Genomic DNA, 27169 nt, shown 5'->3' on the forward strand with positions numbered 1-27169 from the left:
AGTAAAACTATTTATCTAGATTGTGCTGTGTTCAGCTTTTTGATATTTAACTTTGCACGTGTTTGACAGAAGAAAAACAATTAGATTGGTTCAAAGAATAAGATAGAGAAATATGTTGGATAAAAATAGATGTAATTAACATGAAATGAATTTTAAAATTATTTAATTTAAGAAAATACAAAAAAAAAAATGGCTGTCCCATGTTAAAATTGAGTATGATGTTGAAGTGAAATAAAAATTAACAAGTTTACCATATAAGTAATCTCATTAAATGGTTATTAATCTGTCTGTGTAATGTGTTATTTGGTATTCATGGTTTTCAATTTTGACTGACTGAACAAGGTCGCATTGACAGTTTGTGATGACCCGTCAGTCAACCCCCGGAAAAAGGCAAAGTCAGTTAGGTGGTATAATCTGTCTTATCCATTATTTATATTTTTTTTAAAATATAAAAGAATATTTATGAATTTTGCATTTAGTGGAAACAAACAAACATTCTTTACTTATTTTTTTAAAAATATTTTCATATTTTAGTTTAAGACCTAAAATATAATATTCTTTACTAAGTTGATATCTCGATTACTCAATTTAAACCAAACATATTAAATCAAAATTTTATTTTTAACTAAAAATAAACTAAAATTAATTCAATTTCTAATAAATAAAATGCGTGATATGTATTTTAATTCAAGACTCATCCTACTAAAAATATTATATAAAAAAAAATTAATTACTTTTATTTTAGTTTTGATATTTAATTTATAGTTAAAACTATTTATTTATTTTTACTCGTAATAATTATATAATACATTTTTAAGTACCTAAATGTATGTTTATTTAATATGAAATTAGACTATGGGATATGTGCAATAAAGTACACTAGAAAAAAGTTAGACATGGATTAATTAAAAAAATGAAATTCAATTCATTTTTCTTATAATACTAATTTCAATATTAATTAGATATCCATAGAAATGATAAGAAGGTAGTTAAACTCTACTTTCTATTATAAGCTACATATTCAGGAAGTCAGTTTGAGGAAGCTGCTTTCTGGAGACATTCTTTGGAATAATGATTGGAGATTGAATTAAAACATCCGAAGCATGATTAATTGTGTGATCCATTATTTAAATCTGTTGGAGTGATTATCATGTGGTTGGCTTTGAAGCATTGAAGAGCCTACAAATGCATATATTCTATACCAGTCTGAATTTGGTTAGGAATTACTTTTAAGCTACTCCATAATCAGCTTCTTCCGATGTTCAAAAGCCTCCACAAGTTCAAAACGCGTTTTCTGTGAGTGAAGAAATTTGGTGAACGTGTGCTTGTATGTATATGTAACACTTTAACTGAACCCCACCAACAAAAAGAAGTGAGTTTTAAGGTATTCAATGTTCACACAGTGATTCGGTATCTCTTGGTCGGCATATTTAAGTCAAGATACCTTCTGTCTTCTTCTTCCTTTAGGGAAATGTCACGTTCTATCTACTCTCTTTCACGCATAATTTTGCATAATTTATGTATATCCAAACACAACTTAAACAATTTCTCTATGGAAGTCCATTTAACCTACCACGATTATCTTTTTGTTTTTAGCATTTTTAATGTCTTTCTGTCGGATAATTAATCAATTCAAATCTCAGTTAGTATACTAATTTACTTACATTAAACTTGTTTTGTTTTTCATCACATGGTCTTGATATATTAATATTGAGTCATGCTATATATTATTTACGAAGGCGGAATGTGCTGCCGATCACTCTCAATAAATAACAGATATATGACAAAAATTTATTAAAATTATTATTATTATTATTAATGTTTAATATAGAACAATGTTAGTTTTTTAAATTAAAGTAAAAATATATAAATTTGAGATTTTAGGAAACCACTTGTTGGTAGTTGGTAGTTGGTCTACAAAAAATTATTTGTAAAAATAGCTTTTATTATTTAATAATCCATACTATAAACACATGTTTACGTGTGCCGATGCTACTTTATGCTGTGCAAGTTTGTTAGAAATTTATGTGAGAAATAAATTCATTTTACATTATGGATATTTTCTTTAACTTCACTCAAAAAATTAGTACCTCTGATAGTCAAATTAATGATGAGTATCAATGTATCATCATCACATGCATATATTGAAATGCCATAATTTCTTTTAACGACCTACGAAAGGTTTTGTACTCCATGGTCCACTTTATCTTCGTATTCATTTGCGACATAAATTTTTCTTTTTTAAGCTTCATCTCGTTTTGAATTTCTATACGTTGGAAATAGAATAACCACTAACCATAAAAGACATTTTTTTTTTAAGTGTTTAATGTATACTGTTTAATAAGATCGGATTGAGTCCAATATATTTTGAAGACAAATTCAAGTTATATTTTAGGACACTTCAACTATCATTGTGCTATATTCTTTGAAACATATATGTATCAATAAAAAAGAACTTACTAATTTAATAAATAATGTGTCATTTGACGTGAAGTTGTATTTTTATTGATATTATTTTTTTATGTATTACACAACATGCCTTAACTATAGTTGTAAAATTTATATTGTTATGATTTAGTGAAATTAAGAGTGATATAAGAGAACAATAAATAAAGTTCATTTGATCTTGTTCCACATATTGTCTGATTTGAACTAGGTAGGGTTGAGGTTGAAATGAGTGATAATCTAACAAAATTAAAATTAGGTAGCTAGAGACAGAAAAATTTGTGTCAACATGTTTCATGAACAATCTAAGTCTAGGGTTGGTGTAACTTGCAAAAAAAGTAAGATGAGACAATAAAATATAGTATTTATTAAACTACACAAGTTTTCTTTTCACTCACTTTTCGTTCTCTTTTTCCATTCCTTATTCATTATCTCCTTTCTTTCTTTATTTTTTTTCTCTATGATCTCTCTTCTTCCCTTTCTTTATATATCTCTTGTTAGTGGGTCTATTTCTTGGTTGGTTTTTCAGTGTTTCGTGTTTATTTCTTACAAAGTAGGAAAGAGTAATAATATTATGACACATTTTTACATTCATTTGACATAGTACAAGGATAAAATAGTCCAAAAAATATAAAGTTTTGTAATTTTTCAAGAAATAAGAGAGTAAAAAGTAAATAAAGATAGTGTCAAATGAATGTAAAAAGTTTAGGTGTGTCAAATAATATTTTTTTTATTCAGGTGAATTTGACGGTTTGAAATTTTGGATGTTTCTACTTTGTGGGAGCAGAAGTGGGAATAAGAGTTGGGTGGAAAAGTGCGTGATAGAGAGTTCTAGGCCCATTAGACCTCATTATCTTTCTGCACCCCCTTTTTACTTTAAAACATCCCTCTTGCTGGAGTCATAAATAAACCCTATTAACTAACAGCACTGATGTGCTTTTCAGAATATTATATTATTGTAAGAACCATCCTCTTTAATCGCACTCGTTTTCAAATACCATGCTATGATTCTGTTTACCAACACCCGTAATGAAATATTTGAAAAAAAAAAATCTGATAATAAGAACATAATACAACACACAATTAGCAATCAATTTTGAACTCCATGCTTTCGTCATCATATAAACATTCTCCATTGTCAACCGTTATCAAGCAGCAGTTGTTGAACAGAGAAGTCAAACTTAGAATATAAATTACGTTACACGGGAATAAACTAAATTGTACAGGTTGATCAATGTTATGTTAAACCTGGTAGAGTCCAACGTAAATTATCACATTTATGAATTTATGTTGGTGTTCGATGTAAATGTACATCGTGTGTTTTTCATATAAAGTAAATTAACATCATGCATTTTTCATGTAACTTAAGTTTTTGTGTCCTACAATAATCTCAAATATATATCTAATGTAAAAAGCGTAAAATAGCTTACATAGAAGGCTTTCATTGTGTCAATTTGAAAATTAAAAACATATTTAATCTTTAAAATATTTATTAAAACATTAATAAAAGATATATCATAAATACTAATAAATGTTAAATAATAAATGCTAAATATAAATATTAAATGCTATGCATTAATTACTATACAATAAGTAACGTATACTAGTTACTATACAACAAATATATTAAATAAACTTAAAATAATAAATGAAATGAGAAGAACCAAATGAGCATTATATAAAAAATTTGGATAATGATACTTAAATAACATTTTTTTTACAACATTTGAACATCATCTACTTGTCAATATGTGATTGGTTAAAAATTTTGGAATAATTAATTGTGGAGTAATTTTATACCAATCAAATATTGACACGTAGATGATGTTCAAATGTTGTCAAACAAATATTGTCTAAATATTATTGTTCAAAAAATTTACAACTATATATAATAACTATATAATAAGTAACGTATACTAGTTACTATACAACAAATATATTAAATAAACTTAAAATAATAAATGAAATGAGAAGAACCATATGAGCATTATATAAAAAATTTACAACTATATAATAACTATATAATAAGTAACGTATACTACTATACAATAAATATATTAAAGAAACTTAAAATAATAAATGAGACGAGAAGAACCAAATGAGAATTATGTAACAAATTTACAACTATATATAGATTCTACATTATCATTCATATAAACATATAAAGTGTTGAGTAATACTTGCGAAAATGATGATCCATATATTGTTTTTTGTCTTGCATTTTTTGAGTACTCATGTTTGCCTTAAAGTTGAAGGAACTCAAACTATACTAAAGGAAGATTTGGATTTGGAGAGACAACTTCGGCTTATTAATAAGCCTCCTAAAAGAAGTATCCATGTATGTCTCAATTTTCCTATGTTTCATCGTATGCTCTTTAGTTATTATCACATTACATGGTTTACTAGTTTTATTGGTATGTGTTTTATTTTGGATTTAATAGACGGAGTTTGGAGACATTATTGATTGTATTGACGTTTACAAGCAACCATCACTAGATCATCCTTTATTAAAAGACCATAAGTTGCAGGTATATACCCAAATCATTTAATTACATTAAAAATTGAATTTAATTTTGTTTTCAATATTTCGGATTAGTTTTCAATCCTTCTTTTATAACGTTTTCTATGTTCTACATTTGCGTGTTTTTTTTTTTGTTAATTTTAGAGAAAACCCAACTTTCATACCGTGATTGGAGAACCAAGTCAGAAAAATTTAAGAATTAAATCTATGTTTGAATTGAGTAAAGATGAATGTCCGGAGGGAACTGTTCCTATACTCAGAACAACAAAGGATGACCTTATTCGAGAAAAGTCAATGTTAAATGATCATATATTGATTAAAGACCTTCCTGGTGTTCATGTAAGATGTTTCATAAAATGATTAAAATATTGATACTTTGCTATTATAAATTGTATTCTATATATTTTTTTAATCTAACTATTTATTTCTATATATCAAATTTTTTAGTTAGCAGAAATTTCTCTTAGACCTCATTATGCTCCTTATTACGGAGTGGCAGGAACAAATAGTATCTATAATCCACAAGTTGATAAGTTTCAAATATCTATGTCTCATTTATGGGTTGAAAGAGGAACTGTAGAAGCAACTAATAAAATCTCTTTAGGATGGCATGTAAGTTATAACTTTCACATTTAATATATATATATATATATATATATATATATATATATATATATATATATCATTAATTTAGTATTAATTTTAAGAAAATAAAAAATATTTTAATTGATCCAATTCATTATTACCAGGTGGCTCCAGAATTATACGGTGATTATGCATCTCATATTTATACCTCGTGGACGGTAAATGAGTTTTATTTTCTTCTTTCAATTTTGTGTATAAAGATATAATTAAGCCATTATTAGATCTTAAATAAATTTTAATTGATTTATTTATCATATTATTATTTAAAATTTGATGTTGTATTATAAATTTACAGTCAGATAACTTCAAGAAGACAGGATGTTACAATCTTCGATGTGCAGGTTTTATACAAACCAGCAAATCAATTTATCTCGGTCAACGCATAACCAACGTATCTGTCTATGGTGGACCAACGGTTGACAGTTTCCTTTCTATTTCTCAGGTAATAATAGTTATATATAACTTTTAGTAGAGAAAGATTTAATTCATTTGAGATTAATAAATATTATAATTTCTTGAATAAATTGTTTAAGTGAATACATATGATAAAAAATTAATAGTATGATTGATGTAATTATAACATTGGATATGATAAATGTGTGTGTATATTTTCAGGATCGAGAGAGCAAAAATTGGTGGATAATTATAAACAATAAATTTATTGGATATTTTCCAGCAAAATTGTTTTCGAACATGAGTTCAGCTGATCATGTAGGATGGGGTGGAAGAACAAAAACTCGTCCTGGTACTAATAGTCCTCCAATGGGATCTGGACATCTTCCTAATAACAGTGCTTGCTACTTTAGACATATGTGGTTTAAAGATAAAGCTGAAGTTCCTCATGGACCTCAACCAAGCCAAATGTATCCTTTGGTTGACAAAACCACTTGCTATGATATTAAAAACTTCGGAGATAAAGGAGTTCACTTTGGCTACTATATTGAGTTTGGAGGACCAGGCGGTAATTGTGGCGATTAATCTTCTTTCAATTATACTTTATATCAAGTAAACAAAAACTATCACAATATATCACTTTCCTATTATTTTCTTTGCTGCAGCTACATTTATTAATCTTCTTATTTTGCATCTTTAAATAGAAAGAGTTACATTAACTAACTGTTATAATATTTAATACAGTGATAAGTGTTTAATTCAACAATTAGTATCATAGTCAAAGTCACTAGCTTGATTTTCAATGAACAATTAGTATCATAGTCAAATACTTCTGCAAAAAATATTCTTTTATAACTAACCACTGAAACGTTGTTTCTTGTTTTTTTAAAGTTATAAACACACAATTTTATTATCCAAATCAGATCATTACTAAATAATAATATTTATTACAAAAATGTAAATATAAATATAATATAATTACGCATCATTTAATTTATAATATACAATGATTTGTTATTTTTTATACCATTCTAATTTTTTTTTCCATTAGTTTACTTTTAGCATTGCATTTCTTTTTAAATTTTATAATTTACTCAGAAACATGTTATTCACTTTATTCTTTTTTATATTATAAATATAATTTTGAATAATTTTAATACGATTTATTTTTTAATATATCATAAACATTGGTTTTACAAGAAAAAAAAATCATAAATATATTATTTTAAGGTGAAATTCTCCTCTAAACAACACAAGAGATTTAATCATGATGAATAAAAACTTTTAAGTTACTGTTAAGACACCTATTCTTAAATCTACACTCAGGTAAGATCAAATATAATTATAAAGAAATTGTTAATTTGAAAAACCATCGCACCATATAAAAATATATTACATATTATAAAAGTTATATCACCACATCATATATAACAAAAGTCTTATATCTCCACATTATATATTATAAATTTGATAATATTTTATCTGTCAGTATTCAGAGTATTTAATAATTTAATAATTAGTATAGAAAAACATGCTATTTTAGTCTTAATTTGATAAGGATGCGATAGTGAAAATAATATTATTTATAATTATTAAATGGTAATATAAAAATTGATAGTATCACCCCATTTTATCTGTAAATTGCAAAGAGCGATTGATTTATGCCTCTTTAATTTTCTACCTTACATCTAATTATTAATTTTATGATCAAAAAATTAATTTAATTTTAATTAAATAATCAAATTACTGTTTTTCAGTAATTTACCTTGAGGCGAATTTTGTGCCCGAGAGTCAGTATAGTGCACGTTAAAGAGCAAGATTTAAATTTTCGTAACGTAGGATTGGTATTTTTGTCAAAAATTAAATTGTTTGAGTGTGGGTTAATTCTTGTGTTAAGAATTAAATTGCTTTAATGTGGGGTTAATTATTATGTCGAGAATTAAATCGTTTCAGTATAGAGTTGGTTCTTTTGCCAAGAACTAAATCAGCTTAATGTAGGATTAGCCTTTGTGTTAGGAATTAATTAATTCGTTTTAGTGTAGAGTTTGATTTTGTCTAAGAAATTAAATCGTTTTAGTGTGAGATTGGTCTTTGTGCCTAGAATTAAATAGTTTTCATTTTGTCATCAAATAAATCACTTTAGTGTGGAATTGAGCTTTGTACCAAATAAATTTCCGTTAAATTATTTAATTAAACATATATTTATATTTTTTCTGTAAATAATATAATTGCGCATCGTATAATTTATAATATATGTAAATGATTTGTTGTTTTTACTGTGACATCCCAAATATTATATAGACATACATATAATAGGATTAAGCTATTATAGTACGAGAAAGCAGTTAAGAGTTAATAAAGGACAGTATTAAGCATACAATCATCCAAAATATGACTGAAATTTAAAATTTGATACAAGTTTAATAATTCTCCAAAATACATGACCAACTAAAGATTTAAGGATGCCTAAAGAGTGTTTCCAAAAATATAGAACATGAAAAAACAAAAGCTAGAAAAGATCCTAAGAACTGGAAGCTGCGTCTTTTTCGTTCTCCAATGCTTGCTCTAGTGGTACTTCATCAGCTTCTGCTCACATCCAAAGGATTAGATGATCATCGCAAAGAGGAAGGCAAATACATACAACACACACAATTGCAAGGATAAGCTAGGTATATATAAAAAAAAAAAGAAACATGTTATCAATCAAGTATTTCAAGCATGTAATGAGAATGATACAACACAACTATAACCGAAAGCATTTGATTGTTACCAATGACAGACCACGTGATTTGACCGTCCGAACTAGTATGAAATGTCGAGTTCCAGGGGTTTGTGCACTTGTGGTGGCCCTACTGCTTTGCAAAACCATTGCCGAGGGGTTTCACCCGACCACACACAAGTGTAAGTCCAACCAAACTCATTTTGGCCCATAAATGGAGACACTCAAGACTAGGACCTCCTGCTATTCTCACCACATGACTCATCACTCTCTAATTGAGCATGAATTGTCATTAGAATGTCCAGGTAAACCCCATCCTGAACTCCGTCCATTCATACGGTCAATCACGATAAACTACAGTGGCACCACCATGTAACCTCCCTTGAGGATCATGGAATTACGTCCAATAACCATATTTTTACTTTGAAACTTAACTCAACACATGAACCACCAAATACCATGACATCATTTCACTGAATCAATATAAAACCATGTACATGTAACTCTTCAACTTTACTTTGTATACAAACATATATATAACATTAATTTCACTTCAAAAAAACCACAAACGATCCAAAATCCAATGAACTCATACTTAGACAAGGAAAATGACTTTGAAACCATCACCAACAGTTCCGGAAGGGACTAAAACCCCCAGAACGACCTAAAGAACGTCCAAAACAGACATCCGGAACCTCCCAAAGTATCAAAAACAAAAGCAACAGTTGAAAAGGGCGCCCAACGCCCCTTAGGGGCGCCCAACGCCCCTTAGGGGCGCCCGAGCGCCATATTTCTGGCAAACGCCGAATCATATTTTTGGGGCACCCAGGCGTGGATTTTTTAGAATTTTCTACAGATTGTGCAGATTTGGAAGAACTCACACCCCTAAGTTTCGTTTTAGGCCTTTTGGTGAATTTTGGACACCCCTAACTCGAAGTATAGGTTGAATCTAACTTGTTTGAAGACTCACACACTATTCTAACTCAAAACTCTAAAAGATATGCAGAGAACTATGATCAAAAACTCTATATTGGTTCACTTAGGAACTTGGATTCACATTCACTGTTTAGAGACTCTTTCAGACACCTTTTATACTTCTAATAAGTCATAAATGACTTACCTAAGTGACTGCAATAGCCTAAACCTAAGTCTAACCTATAATTCTCAAATTCACTACTCAAGTTCCCTAATTTGACTCAAATGCTGAAATTGACTTAACCATTTACTCACAATCTGTAGAAAACTGAATCCTCACTCTTAAACAATAAAATTCACATCATATACATAGTCATACAATTCACAATTGCTCACTTATCAGTTCATATCAAACATAAGCCATCATCAATTTCAGCACATGTTCTTTTACATCCAGTTCAAAAGTAAAGCAATTCTTCACCCAATTTATACATGCATCAAATTGTAATAATTCTACCTAAAGATCAAACAAGGATGCAGATATTGTTCAAACAAGAATTTAGAACCTAGCTTCCCTTACCTCAAAATTTCACTGCACAGTATCACAGAAACCCCAATAGCTGGCTTGTAACTCAAAATAAGCTAGAACCACCTATAGGTTATCAATTGGGAAAGGAAAAACATATTTTAGAACCTAAATTTGATTGGGAATTAGTGAAATGCTCAGGAAAGCTACATGCAACAGTTTCATTGCATGATCGAAACTTCTTAAAGCACGGGAGGATGAAGAACGACTTACCGATGGAAGAAAGGGGAAATCGATCGGTTAAATTGAAGCTTGCAGTGCCTAGATTTCTTAATTGCTTCCTGATTTTGGAACAATTGGTTCAATAGAGAGAATTCTAGTGGAAAGCAAAGAAGAAGGGAATGGTTAGCTTTGAAACGTAGCAAAGGTTTTTCAGAAAATATGAGAGTACTTTAAAATTGAGTACTTAAATACACACTACTTTTTAATAAACTTTTTGCCCTCTCATTTTCTGCTGCTATCTCAAGGCTTACTCATTTTTTTAAGTCTTTACATTTAGTACAATTCTTTTTTTTCTGTCCATTAGTTTTATCATTGTATTTCTTTTTAAAATTTATAATTTACTTAGAAACATGTTATTCACTTATAATATAGTACTTTTATATTATAAATATAATTTTGAATAATTGTAATACAATTTATTTTTAATATATCGTAAACATTGGTTTTACCTTCAACGATTTTTTTTTCATCAAGCGTGCTTTTTACTTTTAAGTTGTAGATGATATTATATTAAAAAGTATGTGTAGTAAAAAAAATAGCTATTTTCTTTTTCTGTAGATTGAAAATTGAAGTATTTAATTTTAAAAATAAAATCATATTTGTTTCTACTATTAATAACTAAATTAACCAAGTTTAAATAATAAATCACGAAATGGTTGTAGTGGAGTAGTATCATAGAATAGAAGAAATCATAGGGCTCAGCTTCATTCAGTAATGGTCCAGGCCCTATCCCTATCTTTCTCCTTCTGCACACCCCATTTTAATTTCACTTTATTCTTCATATTCGTGTTCAAGTTTCAACTCTTCACAGGCACGTGCAAGAATTTATGGGATAAAGCACTTCCAAAGTAATTATTAATTATGCTTTTGGTAAGTAAAATAAATTTAACAGATACATTAACTAGAAGGAATATCCATGTAATTAATAATTATCATTCAGAAAACAAGACAAAAAGATAAGAAAGAACTCAGGCTATCGACAACAAATTGTAGCCTTCTGAAAAGAACAGAACAACAGAGAAACTTTGTAATTAGTTCCCTCTAATAAAAACCCACTTGACGAGAATGTACGGTAAATAAGAAAGTATTAAGGAGTGAAAAGAAAGAAGTCGTTAAATTGAGCTCCCACGTGCGTTCTTTTCAACTCTTTCTTCTAGAAATTAAGAAAAAGAAAAAGCATCTCTTTTCATTGAGATTGCTAGCAAAACTATAACAAGGTAACTACAACAGCAAGATGTAACATTCTGTTGTCGTCCTCGTCTCGTCTCTATCATCACACTGTCATCACCGAAAGTAAAAGAAAAGCTGAGAATTTACAAGGCGAAACCATGGGTATGCCTGCAAGTGAGGGTGTCAGAAGCCGAAGCAGCGAGCGTGATTGTGGTGAAGGAGAGAGTTTTCGGTGTCGATGATGCCTCGAACGTTCCTGAAGTGCTCGACGTGACAAGGGATGGTTATGGTTCCCTTTTGATCGAAGCCGTATTCTTCCTCTGCTTCCTTGAGAAGCTGCATGAAGAGTGGGTGATTGAAGTAGATGACTGGCACCACAAACCGTTGTTGGTCTTCTCCTTGACCCACCTTTATGGCCAAACACCCTTTGGGCACTCCTCTCTTCCCCTGAAAACCCTTCACTCTCTTCTCCCCACTGCCACCCATGACTGCAAAAACAATAGAGAAAGGAGGTCTGAATGTTTGTGAGAGTTTCTGGAAAAAGCTCAAAAGAAGAAGACAAGGAAATGTGAGAGTGTGATTGCTGCTTTGTGGAAGCAGGTAAGGGAGTAACATCTGAGAGAGGTTGGGACGTTAGTCATGACTCAGACACACAACACAACACAACAAATGGGAGAGAAACGCATTCCCCAACACAAACAAACACTTTACTCATATATATATACGCCATCCAGAGAGAAGTCTACAAGTGTTACTGTGTCACGTGCTTCACCACTCACTTTAACTCTACTCCGTCCGATCTTTCTCACCACTGTCATCAACGGATCTTTTGTGGACCTTCACAGAGAATAGGATGCACCGCTAACCTTTCCATGTGGCTTTACGTACGTACGATCAAGGACAGTTGTGCCCATCTCGGACCTGCGCCTGACTTCTTCAACTATGCCTACAATCTTACAAAACAATATTTTGCTACATAATACAAACTAAGGGTTACACTTTAATTCCCGATGATCAGTTTACATTTTTTTTTTCCCAAAAGTTAATCATCAATAGAATTAGTAAACTTTTTACCTTTTCAAAGTAGAAAAAGAGAATGTGTTTTATATCATCGACGATGCATGGTTAGACTTTTTCTCTCACATATTGGTTCGACAAATTTGATGAATATAAAAAACTCCCGAAATATCATTTAAAAAAATATACTTTCACGTACGTAATTTTTTACATTAATTTGACATTATTATTTTTTATTTTTTATTCTTTTTTTTAAAAAAAAAAACTATTAAAACTAATTTTTTTAAGACTATTTATTCTTTATTAGATGTGTCAAATGAATATCAATGTCATATTACTCTTATTTGATAATTTATATGACTATTCGTTCCATTCTTTTTCTGACAAATATATTTAGATGAAACTTTTATTGATAGGTGTATTATCTTAACTAAAATTAAGAAAGTTAACCAATATAAAAAAAAAATTACAAATTTATCATCTTTTAAGTTTTTGAGTTAAAGTTAGTTTCATAGTCTTTGATATAAGTTTGTTTACTGTTTATTAGTGTTTAAATTATCTAGTAATCTATATTTTGTTTTAATAAAAAAAAAATTGATGATTATGATATAACATCATCGTATAGTAAAAAGCAAAATTGAGTAAAAATATTTAAAGAGAAACATTAAGATGAAAAAAGTGTTAAAAATGCAAGTGAGTCTAAGTTTCATACGGTGCAAAGAAGAGAAAATGCATTATCATATAAAAAAAATATCTGTATAAATATATTGTTTTAAATTTTTTTTATTAAGAATGATGTCAATAGTTTAGATTAATCTCACATCACACTTATGTAATATTCCTAATACATTCTCACTCTAAAAAAAACATAAATCATAGTTCTTTTATAACTATAAATAAAAAAAATTAAGTAACATATAATTAATAAAATTCATAAATTAATTATTACAAAAAAAATTCAATATACTCGTCAAAAGACTATAAATAATATTAAAATGATATATTTTAGTTTTAGGGTGATTGATGATTAAATTTTTATTATGAAGTGACAAGGAGTTTTTATAGTTTTCTCTTTTATAAACACTAATACACACGATATACAAAAATAAAAAATCCTAATTCTATATATCTTTAAGTTCACATTCAAGATTCATGCTCAATTGAAGTGACTTAATTATAGATCAATGTTGAGGGGAGATTTCTAGCAAAAAAAAACATCTATGACGTCGAAGTCAATAAAAGAGTTTTATAATCTATATGAATATGAGAGAGAGTGTATATGAGACTAAGTAATTATTAGGGTGATTGAGTTTTTATTAAAGAATACTAGTTATAATTTATATGACTAACATGAAACAAATGTATATAAATCTAACGAGATTAATTATAATTTTCGTTAATATATGAGTATTTTCTTAATAGATTTATTTTGACTTATTATAAGATGAAAAGATTTAATGAGTTTTATTTAACTATGTTTCTTAATATCTATTCTGTCAAATATATACAATATATATATATATATATATATATATATATATATATATATATATATATATATATATATATATATATATATATATATATATACTAACAATGGAGTTTGTTAAGGCGCGTACGTCAGTTTTTCAGTTAGTACAATGTGTGCTGGGTTTTATTAGACAAAAATTATCTTTATCTATAATAGATTATAAGTTCTAAGGTCAAGTATATTTTAATAATTTTTAGTCTCCAAACTAAAATAAAAAAAGAAAAGAACCTCCAAACCTGTACTTGCCTCTCTCATTCCTTTCAACCCTTTCTCTTACATCTCTCTCACTTCAACCTTTTCTCTGTCATCTCTATTGTAGTCTCAATTGAAAAAATCAGAAAAACTGGAGGTTAAACAATTTCTTACAAAAAATTATTTTATAATGAGTTTTCATTTTATAATTTTTGTTTTATCTAATTTTCAGTTGGATGTATCATAGGATGATAGAGAGAAAAGATTGAGAGGAATGAGAGAGGTGGATAAAGGTTTGAAAGTTTCTTTTTATTTTTTTTAGTTTTGAGAATAAAAATTATTTAAATATACTTCACTTTAAAACTTAAAATCCATAATTAATATATATATATATATATATATATATATATATATATATATATATTGAACATGATGAATATCACTTGAATAATATAAAGACTGTTCTTATTGTTTCTTATTATTTATAGTTTAAATTATTTAATATTCAAAATAAATGGAATTTTAATTGAACGTTATAATTCAAAACAACATTTATTATCTATATTTAACATGTTTTATTTGTTTAACTTTAATTTAAAAAATGTAAATATTGCGCAAATATAATTTATATTGTATTTTATATATCCATTGTTTTATTTCACCATTGGATATTGAATAATATGTTGAGATAATGTTTGACTTTTTAAAATGTGATGATGCCTTTTTATATAATTTATGTGAGAAGTACTTACCTAACTGTACAAAGAAAACTAAAAGGAAGATTTAATAATAAGAATTTAATAATGAACATTAAACATGTAATAAATTGAATCGTTAACTGAATTTAATTAATATTCCACTCTCAGAAATAAGTATCGATATAATTTTAATTAAAAAGAGAGAAGAATCTCGTTAATTAAATATTTAATTTTATTTTATTTTATCTAATGATACGTGCTGTTCCATCATTTGCTTTTTTAATTATTTTTAAACTCAAATCTTCTTTTTCTCTGGTTTGGATACAGTTTCAATGTTTGCCACTTGTATGCATATGTGCCACCACTTGTTGTTATATTTAAAAACCTTTCTGAAGTTGGATTCTACACTTTTATTCATTACCAAATTAAAAATCTTAAACTTAGTATCTCGTTTAATTACTTAAATTTTTAATTTTTATTGGAATACATTTTAAAAAATGTATATTTTTTAAGAAAAATATGTTTGCAATCATGTAAGACATCAAATTTAAAAAATGAATATGTATTACCACTAAACGTAGATGCGTATTTTTTTTACCAATAAGAAATGAAGATTATTTTAGCATTCATTTTTAGTCTTAATTTTTTCGCCACTTGCACCTTCATTTATGCAAACAAATTAAATATAGTTAATTCCTTTCAAAGAAAATTGTCCCCTCGGAATTCTTTATTTATTAAAAAAATTGAACTGTACTATTTTCGTAAATGAGATAAAAAAAATTATTTATTTTGGATGGATTAAAAAGCACGGTCCCACAAGTAAGTTGCAACATTAATAAATGGCTTTAATTTTTTACAATATACAATGAATGAGTTGAATTATTTAGATTATGTGTAAGAATGTAATTTAAAGACAATAGTTAGTTAAAGCAGTAACTACTATAAATTAAAAATAAGGTAGTGAATTACTTTTGTAATAATTATTCGTCCCAGCCACATGATATATATGAATTGAAAAAGAAATTCTGGATAGATATAATCCATTAGAAGATGGTAACACTTTTGGAATAAAATATAACGAATGATTAATATTAGTTCATTAAGAATCTATCTAATTATAAGTCATAGAAATTGGTCAAAGGAACAAGGATTCCACCTCCCTCTACCCATCTTTTTATAAAAAAGAAATATATATTCGTGAAGTGAGGCTCCACCCTTTAACAGAAAATTACTCACTCTCATCTTAAAATTCCAGATCACATTTTCATTCTTTGATTTCTTTTATCTCAACTGTAGACAGGTGGTTAGTTTTGAGTGTTAAGTTAATTAAATAATGATGAAACTCGAGGCTGCATCTGATTCCCATCATAGGTGAGGCATTAGATTTGCCAATTCAAGTTCTATTTTCCTGAATTAGTATTATATTTTGCGTGTAAAGAGAGGTAGAAAAATAAGTCACATCGACTAGTGACAAAAAAAATTATACGGTTTACTACTACGTGCTTGTGTACTTAGTTATAAATACTTAAAAGTATTAAGTATTATTTATAATCAGGGATATAAAGTATAGGGTTAAATATGTTTTTAGTCCCTATATTTTGGGGCGATTTTGGTTTTAGTCTATTTTTAAACTATGGTACAATTTAGTCCTCCAACTTTAGAAAACTCTGGTTTTAGTCTTTTTTACCAATTTTTTTTAACTTTATTTGTTGTTTCAAACACGTTTCATTATAGCATTTGGATTGTTTACACTGTTTGACACATTTTTGCTTCAATGTTAGCTAAGAAACGTGCTTGAAATAACAAATAAAGTTAAAAAAAATTGGTAAAAAAGACTAAAACCAGAGTTTTCTAAAGTTGAAGGACTAAATTGTACCATAGTTCAAAAATGGACTAAAACCAAAATCGTCCCAAAGTATAGGAACTAAAAAGATATTTAACCCAAAAGTATATTTAAAAGTATTAAGTCATAATTATAACTATATTAATTATAAATTCATCTCGAAGCATATAAATACAAGTCTCAGTAAAGAGGTAACTGATTGTAATTATTACAAATTTAAGAGGACGTAGACTAAAATAAAAGTGTAAATAGGTGTCTCTAACCTCCACACCCGAAATAGTATCAAAGTCATTGTTAGACTATATATAGGTACAACCTGATCTACAAATTGGTTTTATGAGATTGAATTAGATTTAAAAGTTTATTTCTTAATATATTATAATGAAAAATCATATTTTTACATTGATTTTATATTACTCTTTTTGAATTTTTTTAAAAGTATAAAAATTTATGTTTTTATAATTATTTTAGTTTTATAGCACATGTGAAATTAATAATATTAATGTATGTGTGCGTTGCGTTTGGCAATGGCAATAGCAGACAGAAGAAAATGGGGAGGAATGAGCACAGATGCAAAGTGAGGAAAGTGGGATTGAAAAAGTTAAATACCGTCCAATCTGGAGGGAAGGAAACTAAACTTCTACCTACTTGCTCCATTTATATTATAAATATTCTTTTTGAGAAAATATATTTCAATTAATATGCCACTAATCTTTTTAATTCATTAAAATTAAATACCATAATAAAAGACGCCAACAATGTATGTATTTGATTGTGCTCAAAATAAAGAGAATCATTTTCATTTCAAACGTCAAAGTAATGGTAGGAATTAAAATTTCGGGTGGGGATTGATAGAGATGCCGTATAGTTTCTGATTCATGTACTATATACGGTCAACTAAATAGCGTTTCTAGCTTCATTAAAAATAAATTTAGTTTTTTAATTCAAACTCACTATTATTTTTTTTTTCTGGCTAGCAATATAAATAAATTTAACGTACATAGATTTTTAAAAAATATCGAAACTGATATAATAAATATTTTGACAAAAAGGATATTTATGTCTTCTTTTACCGGTTTGCATTTTTTTTATTAATTTAACAATTATTTGGTTTTAATTAATTTTATTAAAATTTATTATATTACTAGTTATATTTGTTTTAGATTATGTATTTAATCTAGTTTTCTTATAATAAAATATTATATCAGATAAATTTATCGCTTGAAATTCATATTTTATTGTTTTTAATAATTATAGAAATGGGAATCTTATATATTACTATTATTACTTATTATTTTGATCAACAAAACTTATTTTGATCAAAATCCTATCTATCACTACATATGCAATAAGACTTTCAAAATAATATAACAATATACAAATCCTTATACAATTGAGTAAAATCACACAATCACCAATTAATAAAATAAAGATAAATGCGTATATGGATCTTAATTTTAACATAAAAATAATAAATCCATAAGGATGGTCGATTGGAAAAAGAGTAAACAAAATCTAGAAAAAAATATCGAAAATGTAGCTAAGGAAGTCAACATTTTAAAAAAATAATGTAAATATAATGGTGAATAAATGTGTAAGAGAAGTATACCTAAATTTGTACTTAAAAAGATATTTTGCATTGGTGGGTCAGTGATATGTTTTTAGTTATGTATCAACTTGCAAATAATCGCTTGTCTTCTTCGACCAAGTTGATACTGTGCATTCATTCGTTTCCCCACATCAAACAGTGACATTCACCTCGTCAAGGATAGGAAAAAAAATATACAAAAATGAAAAGGATTTATTTAATAAAGAAACACACAATGAACCGAGTGGTAATTTCGTTATGATATTTTATTTTTGTCGAAGTCTTGACCACTAAAAATACACTAATATTTACTTTAAAAATGTTTAATAAAGTTTTTTAAAAATACATAATATTTTTAAAGTCTTGACATTAAGTTTAAATCATTTGTTGTCCCTCAATTATAAACCGGTGTTCAGTTTAGTTTCGCTTTTAAAAATGTCAACTTTTGGTCCGTAAGATATAAAAAATGTATCAAATTAGTTTCAGCAGTTAACAAAATCAATGAAATATGTATCAAATCAGTCTCATATATATTTTTTCATACTTGTTGGTTATTTGAAGGTTACAAAATCTCCATATCTCGATGGTAACTTGGTACATATTTCATTGATTTCGTTAACGACTATAACTGATTTGATACATTTTTTATAACTTAGAAACCAAATATTGATATTTTAAAAAACGAGAACTAAACCGAACACCTGCTAATAACTTAAAAAAAAAATATAAACCTATTTTAAAACTTCAACATCAGTATCATTATATCAGTGCATTTTGAAAGCAGAAAAGAGAAACAACACGGAACTCGAGAGAAACAACGCCAAACTCATTTTTCGTGGGGGTTGTCTTCTCCTTCAATTCGACATTGAATTACATGTCCTGTATCAGTTTTTACCGGTTACCGCCAACCTTATTTACCAACGTTTTGTAAGCAAGACAGTTTTGAAAAGTAAAAATCAAGTACGCCCTTATCCATTACAGCTACTAACGATAAACGCAAAATGATTGGGAGGGAAGAAAACTGATATAGATGAATTTGTACAAGAGTTAAAATGACGATATATATGTATAAAGAAATTTACAGAGCATAATTAAAGATCCCTGGATGAATTAAAGCCAGAAGCAGGGAACAAGGTGGAGATGGTGGTGGTGGTGGTGGAGGGAGGTGTCGGCATCTATCAAGTGCTGAACGTGCTTAAACTGGGCGAGTTGACAAGGGATAGTTATGGTTCCCTTGTGTGTAAAGCCGTACTCTTCCTCCGCCTCCTTCAGAAGCTCAACAAAAAGTGGATGCTTCAGGTAATTCACCGGCACCGTTATTTTCTGCTGCTCTTCTCCTTCACCGCCCACCTTTATTTTCATGCACCCTTTTCGTATCTCTTTTCTCATCATCATCACTTCCCTTACCTCCTCCTCACCACCTTCGTACGTTTGTTTTAAGCTTATGCCCAACATTTCTCAGATATATGTCAAATTTTGTAGAGGGATAAGTTAGGAAGAAAGAATGGAGAATGGATATTTATGGCAACCAGGAAGGAAGCAATCCAGAAAATGGTAATGGGAAAGTGGCGGCTGGAAAAGGTAGTAAGTGGGAAAAAGGAGTGAATAGAGGATGGACTTGGTCACGTGGGAATAAATTAACAAAAATTATATTTTTATACCTTTTTTTTAATATATGTTATTTTTTATTAATATCTTATTTATTTATTTTTGTATTTATGTATTTAAAATCTAACGAATAAATGACATAATGTTTTAAAATATATATATATATATATATATATATATATATATTAAGGTATTATCGTCAATAAATTAATTCCGTCTTACCTTCAAACTTGAGAACACTGATTCAACTCGTTTAAGAGAGGATCTCTCTCTCACCTACGCTTCGTGTTTGGTCTTGTAACATAAGATTCTTGTTAATAATATGATTGGATGACGAATTTTAAACTGTATTTATTTTTATAAAAAATTTAAACTATTTTATAATTAAATATACTTTTTAAAAGAAATTGAAATGTAAGAATTTAAGTGAGTGATTCGAATACTTAAATATTTTTATGAATAATATATATTGTCATTCATTGTAGACACTTGTTAGATTTCCTCCCCTTGTAAGGATAACTTTTATGAACAATATATATTGTCATTCATTGTAGTGTCGGTGTTTGGGCCCAATTGGTTTTCATGTGCCTCTTGATGATGGGCCCAAAACAATATTTTAAAGTCTATTTAATTTTATTAAAATTTTTAAAGTATTTTTTAATAAAATATATTATAGCAACAGTGTATTGATAATGCTTAGTAGAGGACAGGAAAAAAAAAAAAAAACTCAACTTGTGTTCATACCTACTTGGTTTTCATCTGTCTCTTTATGATGGGCCCAAAACAATAATGGGGCAGGCCATTGGTTTTGCACCTCAGTTTTCTTCTACACTCCCCAAAACATTAACATCCCTATTTTAACTTTCGGTATAAAGTTTTGTCTGGATTATGCAATTTCATGATATGCTTGGAAAGTCAAGCTATCAAGAAAGAATGAAGTCCATTCATTTTCCATACACGTGAAGAAAAGAATCTATGTTTATTTCATTAATATTTGTATTATATATAAAAACATTTATTTCGCTGCATTAAATAGTTTCACAATAAAATTAAAATTAAAAACAATTTAAATATACCTTCTACTTTTAGTCTTCCGAATCATTTTAAAAACATAAAAATGTTTTATATTTTAAAACTAAAAATATCTCAAATACATAAAGAAATTTCATGCTCATGATAAAAAAATATTAAAAATAAATAAATTTCTCTAATATGGTATTATGATGGATGCAACTAATAGCATTACCCATTAGGTAAAGTAATAATGTTAAACAAAAATTAGAAAGATACTTATAACAAAAAAATGTATAGAAATCATGTTTACAAAATTAATATTACAATATGTTTTATTTAAAAAATTAGCTACAAAGTTAAACTATCTAATAAAATATATTAAGAAATAATGAAATAAATTTCTTAGGCAAGGACAGATTACGTGGACCGAATTCAGTCTAAAATGGAAAAGGGATGGACACCTGTACCGAAATGCCTGTCCCAGAATCGTCAGTCTCTGAATAAAGTACGACACTAATCTTAAACAGCGCCACGTGTTGCCGAATTTTTTATAGTGCTTTGAACGTATAACCACTTGGTTCCTTTCACAGAAGGAGAAAAGAAGAACGTAACCGAGTAACCATGTTTTGTGGCTACATGTCATTCGGTGTCCCTCCTGAACTTATCCCATCGTTACAGATAAAAATCCTCTTTATTTAAACTAACAAATTTTCCATTCTCAACAATCATGATCGATGCAGAATTTCAATACTCGATTCGGAAGTTCACACATTCTCTCATCATATCATACCATATTGTATAAATAGCCAAAACATTACACGTCTGTTCGATCATCAATCACCAAATATGTCAGATATTGAGGAATATTCTCATTCATCGAATGCAGGCACGAGAAACAAGAGAAGCATAAACAAGAAAAGGTTCAGCGATGGACAAGTTAAATCACTGGAATCCATGTTTGAGACAGACTCCAGACTGGAACCGGCAAAGAAATTGGAGTTGGCAAGAGAGCTTGGCTTGCAACCAAGACAAGTTGCCATATGGTTTCAGAACAAGAGAGCTCGATGGAAGCTAAAGCAGGTTCAGCGAGACTACACCACACTTCGAGCCAATTATAACACGTTGGATTCAAGGTTTGATGCTCTCAACAAAGAGTATCAATCAATGTTAACACAGGTCAGAACTACTTGCGATACACTATTGATTCTATACTTGAGATATACAAACATTTCATACATAAAGTTTCTGACTTTCAAAATGGGTCATGTAATTATTTCTTAATTTTTAAAAGTTACTGTGCTGTGGTAGTGACATCCATTGCAGTTGATTCTGTGTTACATCAATGGGTCCAATAATAGAACAACGTTAGAATTAGCTTAAAACTGCATAGACAGTTTGTGTAGGATACGCACTAACGAATTAAGTTTTCAACAGTTGCAGGATCTGAAAAACCGATTACAGAAGCCCCTAGAACAAACTGAGAGTTGTAGTACACTATACAAAGCAGCAAACAGCATGGAGAGTGAAGCGGGAAATGGAGAAACAGTCAAAAGAGAACAGGAGATAAAGCAGCCTTGCTCGACAGCAGGAAGATCGGAAGGCATTGTTCGTAGTGTTATCTCGGACTGCGACAGCAGCATAAAGGCAAAACAATACTTTGGTGTGGAAGATGAAGCTTCTCTTCTGAGCTTTGTCGAGATCACTGATGGTTCTTTGACAACGCCACAACATTGGGGTTTGTTGGAATCAGATGATATCATGGGCCAATTAACCGGCTGTGATTACCAATGGTGGGACTTCTGGTCCTGAATGAAACAGAACAAGCAGATCATTTTATGCATATGCATGACTTATCTGAAGTGAAACAAAGTGTAGCTGGTTGACGTATGATAAAGACCGAATCAGCAAATCACACTATAGTATATGATTCAAGATTTTAAAGAAAACCTGGTCTCCTTCCTTCGCATTTCATTCCATGCTCTTGTCTTGTTATGAATAACATTATGCAGTTGATTTATGCTTAATAATAATGCTTCTGTTATTTATGCAGTTGATTTCACTTTGGATTTTAGTGGGGGATATTTCAAAACATTAAAATGATACAAATATTTTTGAAGTAAGGATATTTCAGAAGAATAAGAGCAATGAGATATCTATGACTATTTGATTCTTTCTTTCTTTTTGGATCCATGACAATTGATCACTCAACCACACTCCACAGCAATATCAATCATTTGAAAACTTACTAAGCAAGCAAGCACTATCGTTCTCCCACCATGACAATCCACTTTGACTATAAATAAAGAGAAATGTATCTCGAATTATTAGTACCGATTTCATTAAGAAGATATAACCATATACTCGAGGAATTGTTTGAACAAAATTCTGTCATCAATAAAGTTATAATATCTCACAAATATTGTTCTAGTCAAACATAAATTTGTCGCATGATATTTAATCTACACCTTCATTACGTTTTTGCAAGAACTAGATTAACAGCTGAAAAAGAGTACAGTTGACGTGAACTTAATTAGAATCAATTATATTTTAAAAAAATATTAACAATATAAAAATCTATAAAATTGGTTTAGTGGTAAAAGTTGAAAGGGAGAATTAGAGAGATTATGAGATTAACTCCTTCCCCTAACATTTGATAGATATAAGATTGATTTGAAAGAATTGTAAAGAAAGAAGAGAGAGATTGTAAATTCAACTCTTCCTCTAACAACTAAATTTGTCAATAAAAAAAATTAACAATTTAAGAATTAAATCTTGGAATAATTTTATAATATCTATAAAATTATATTTTTATCACTATTTTGGCCCTCTTAAAGTTATTTTTTATATTTTCATATTAATATTCATGTGTATAAAGTGCGACAATAACGTAACCAGAAACTTTACTTGATTAATTGAATGAAGACAGGGAATGAATTCCTTCGTTGGTGAGTTGCAACGGTTTTTAAATTTGTCTATTTGGGCCAAAAGGAATTTGAGCGTGGTTAAAATCATCCTCTAGCTCCAAAATAAAGAGGGTCCAATGATTTTAGCAACTAAATGGGTCATATTCTTATGGGTATGTATAAACCAGGGACCAGATATTAATTTGAGTTTTGACATCTATAGCTTGGGACCAGACCACCCGATTTCTTTTCAGAAACTTATGATTAGAACAGAATTGTGTTGTCTTACACATACTTTAAAAATGTCACTTCACAAATGACAATGTAGGCTAAAATCACCCTTTTCACTAGTGAGCTTTAACTAGGATAGTTTGTGAAAGAAAATTTTGATGATCTTCAGCTGATCAAATATATATTCGTTTTTCAAAACAAAATCTGAAAATATTAAAAGGGGACAGAGATGGAAGTTGCGGGAATAGTTGCAGCAGTTTGGAAGCGCTAATTTGATTTCAAAAGGCATTCAATTTGAATTCAAATCCATCCCTGCGCCAATGTCAATCAAAAGCTGACAAATGAAAGTTTAAAACCATTGTTTAAATGAACACGTATGACTGAGTCGAGAGACCAGAGTGCATCGAGGGCCCTGCATAGTGTTGGGTGGGGTGATGAATTTTAAGTACAGAGAAACAACATTGATCAAAGTATAACCAGTTAAACCTACTGAAACTTCGGCTCTAGCTTAAGTTCAGCTTTCATGTGGTGCTGCCTGATTCTCTTTGCCATACGACTGCAGAGCAAAGACAACGCCCAATATCAGCAAAGGCAACAGGAATTGCAAGATCTTTACAACAAATTCAGAAGATTGATTGCCACCGCCGTGAGCTTGTGTAGGTGGTGGCTGTCCATGGTTAACTTTAGCCGGAAGAGTGGAAGTGTCAAAGTTCCCAATATAGTATTTTTCCATGATTTCTACGGCAGAATCACTGTGGCCCACATCTTCAAAATCAATGGTGGCGTCCTTCGCTGTAAAAATGACAAAGTTGGGGATTCTTAGTCCAATCCTTACCAATTCCTACCTCCGGCTGGCCAGCCCATTGATAAGATAATAGTTTTCTATTTGCAGACTATTCATATGAACCAGTCAACGGAGATAAATCAATTACCTGTTGACGTCACCAAAACTTCATCACCTCCTGGATGGTCATCCAAAAATGGGGTGATATCATACACCTGCCAAAGTGGAATGCATAAAAGTATAACAAATTTGATGGAAATACTACAAGCTAAAGTCTTAAATACCAATTGTGAAAAGTAATATAATTCAATCTGAATCTTTGGCATTTGGTGTTGGCCACTTTTATCTGAAATACACACTTCAATATATTCCAAAGCAAAATTTACACGAACTACACAGTTCTTGAGTTATCAAAGTGACGTGCAAGTTTCTCGGGATATAACATATTCTTTCCGATAATGATGAGGCAATAGTTTTTACAAAACCAAAAGTGGAGAAGAAGCTGTGATAAATAAAATAACTCTTATCGAATACCACTAATATATCCTTTATCATGTTTCTAACATAGCAAAAAGAACTCAACCAAAAACTGCAACAATAACAGTATCAGTAACACTCCAAGCATAAGGCCTAATGTGCAAAAGGAAACTGCAACAATCAGGCTATAAATTATAAATTATAAATTAGAAAAATGTTTATATGTTTTGAATTTTAATTATATAAAATGAACCTATATAACATAGGCTAAAATGCTACTGTAAAATTCAATTCATAAATTTTATTATAAGTGTAAATTTCAGAATGGGCATTCCAACCTGGTTTGTCTGATACAAAGTTATCTGGTTACTACGCTTTGATTATTATCCTTAACAAAAAAAAAAAAAAAGCAATTCATTTCATTACTTGTTAACACTAGTTTCGCTGATTTATTAAATGTTAAATTCAAGACTGCACTGGATTCATGAATGGTTAGTCTGAATAAAACTTGATGCACTTAATATACTCTAAAAGGAGATTGGTGATAAAAAAAATACTCTAAAGGAGATTGCTGCTAGAAAAATACTCTATAGGAGATTAACAAGAGAATCTTGAACCCCTTCAAACCCTTTACAATTAATTCGTCAGCCCTCTTCAGCACGCATAATAGTGATCCCGATAACTGAAACGGATAATAAACTAAGAAAAAGATGAAGAAGAAAGAGAAGAGAAGCAGACCTTTTCATTGACAATGATCCAGCAATCCTTTTTGTGGTTGTGCTTAGACACCTCCTCAAAAGTCAAGGTTTTGGGATTTGAAGCCATTGTCGACTCTGCCACACAAAATCAAGCACACACCAACTCCGACATTATTCTTCAGAGAAGAAGTAGCTATATATTAATAGGAAAAGAAAGCTCAATCCAGAACAGAATACTCACAAACTGAAGCTAATCTGAATACTAAGGGAAATCCCAAATTAAAAAGAAAAAGAACACAAGAAAAATTCTTACACGGAGGAGGAGTACGGCGCAATTTTTTGCCCTTACACTTCAAACTTTCATTTGTCTACCTAACAGATTTAAAATTTAGTATAGTACCTTATTTAAAAGAGTGCCAGTAAAATTTATTCTATATTTCTATAATAAAATTAATAATAATGAAAAATTATATTTAAGGAGAATAATCGGTTTAATCTTCCACATGAGCCTCTTATGTAATTTGGGAAACAAGACCAACTATCAATCAATAAAGATATTAGTGTTTAATTTCACCAACTTAAAAAATGTGATTATTATGATTGAATAGTAATAAGACTATTATTAATTAAAAATTATTCCAAAATTTATAAATATAAATAAAAAATAAATAATTACATGTAATATAACATTAATACTTCAACAACCAAATTTAACTTCTAACTTTTACATCGAATTACAAATAATTTTGACTTTACTAATACTAACCAACTTAGAGTTAAACATTACACTTAATTGATGATCTAGATCGCACGTCCAAAACAAATTAATATTTAATTTTGCCTTTCATTGTTAATAAAATATTGTGTTCTCATTTCATGCGTTCCACGCGTTGGGGTTTAGAGTGATATAATATTGGATGCATGATAGGTTAGTGTTATTAAATAGATAAATGTACGAGTGATAAAAAA

General features: G+C 29.1%; 4 protein-coding genes across 5 annotated transcripts; 2 read left to right on the forward strand and 2 right to left on the reverse strand.

The window, feature by feature from the left end:
- The first annotated feature begins 4619 nt into the window (after window positions 1–4619).
- Window positions 4620–6663, forward strand: LOC106754021. The gene is made up of 7 exons (XM_014635955.2): window positions 4620–4783; window positions 4887–4973; window positions 5111–5305; window positions 5414–5578; window positions 5716–5769; window positions 5907–6053; window positions 6227–6663. Exons 1-7 carry the CDS (start codon window positions 4634–4636, stop codon window positions 6587–6589), a joined length of 1161 nt encoding a protein of 386 aa, XP_014491441.1. The 5' UTR covers window positions 4620–4633; the 3' UTR covers window positions 6590–6663.
- A 4694-nt stretch (window positions 6664–11357) lies between these two features.
- Window positions 11358–12104, reverse strand: LOC106754022 (auxin-responsive protein SAUR32-like). Its single transcript, XM_022777823.1, has one exon. The coding sequence runs from the start codon at window positions 12100–12102 to the stop codon at window positions 11800–11802; it is 303 nt and encodes a 100-aa protein (XP_022633544.1). The 5' UTR covers window positions 12103–12104; the 3' UTR covers window positions 11358–11799.
- Window positions 12105–21748: 9644 nt separating this feature from the next.
- On the forward strand, window positions 21749–23131 carry LOC106754024 (homeobox-leucine zipper protein ATHB-12). The gene is made up of 2 exons (XM_022777854.1): window positions 21749–22283; window positions 22542–23131. The coding sequence occupies exons 1-2, from the start codon at window positions 21954–21956 to the stop codon at window positions 22914–22916; spliced, it is 705 nt and encodes a 234-aa protein (XP_022633575.1). The 5' UTR covers window positions 21749–21953; the 3' UTR covers window positions 22917–23131.
- Window positions 23132–24477: 1346 nt separating this feature from the next.
- Window positions 24478–26648, reverse strand: LOC106754077 (cytochrome b5). 2 transcript variants are annotated; one of them, XM_014636023.2, is made up of 4 exons: window positions 26514–26648; window positions 26241–26335; window positions 25174–25240; window positions 24478–25033 (listed from the first exon to the last, which is right to left on the reverse strand). In XM_014636023.2, the coding sequence occupies exons 2-4, from the start codon at window positions 26325–26327 to the stop codon at window positions 24756–24758; spliced, it is 432 nt and encodes a 143-aa protein (XP_014491509.1). In that variant the 5' UTR covers window positions 26328–26335; window positions 26514–26648; the 3' UTR covers window positions 24478–24755. The 2 variants fall into 2 exon arrangements, with proteins under 2 accessions (XP_014491509.1, XP_014491510.1); XM_014636024.2 differs by having other exon boundaries at window positions 26241–26393; window positions 26514–26601.
- Between the last annotated feature and the right edge of the window lie 521 nt (window positions 26649–27169).

The sequence above is a fragment of the Vigna radiata genome, unplaced genomic scaffold (genome assembly GCF_000741045.1).
Source record: "Vigna radiata var. radiata cultivar VC1973A unplaced genomic scaffold, Vradiata_ver6 scaffold_83, whole genome shotgun sequence".
Taxonomy (NCBI): domain Eukaryota; kingdom Viridiplantae; phylum Streptophyta; class Magnoliopsida; order Fabales; family Fabaceae; genus Vigna; species Vigna radiata.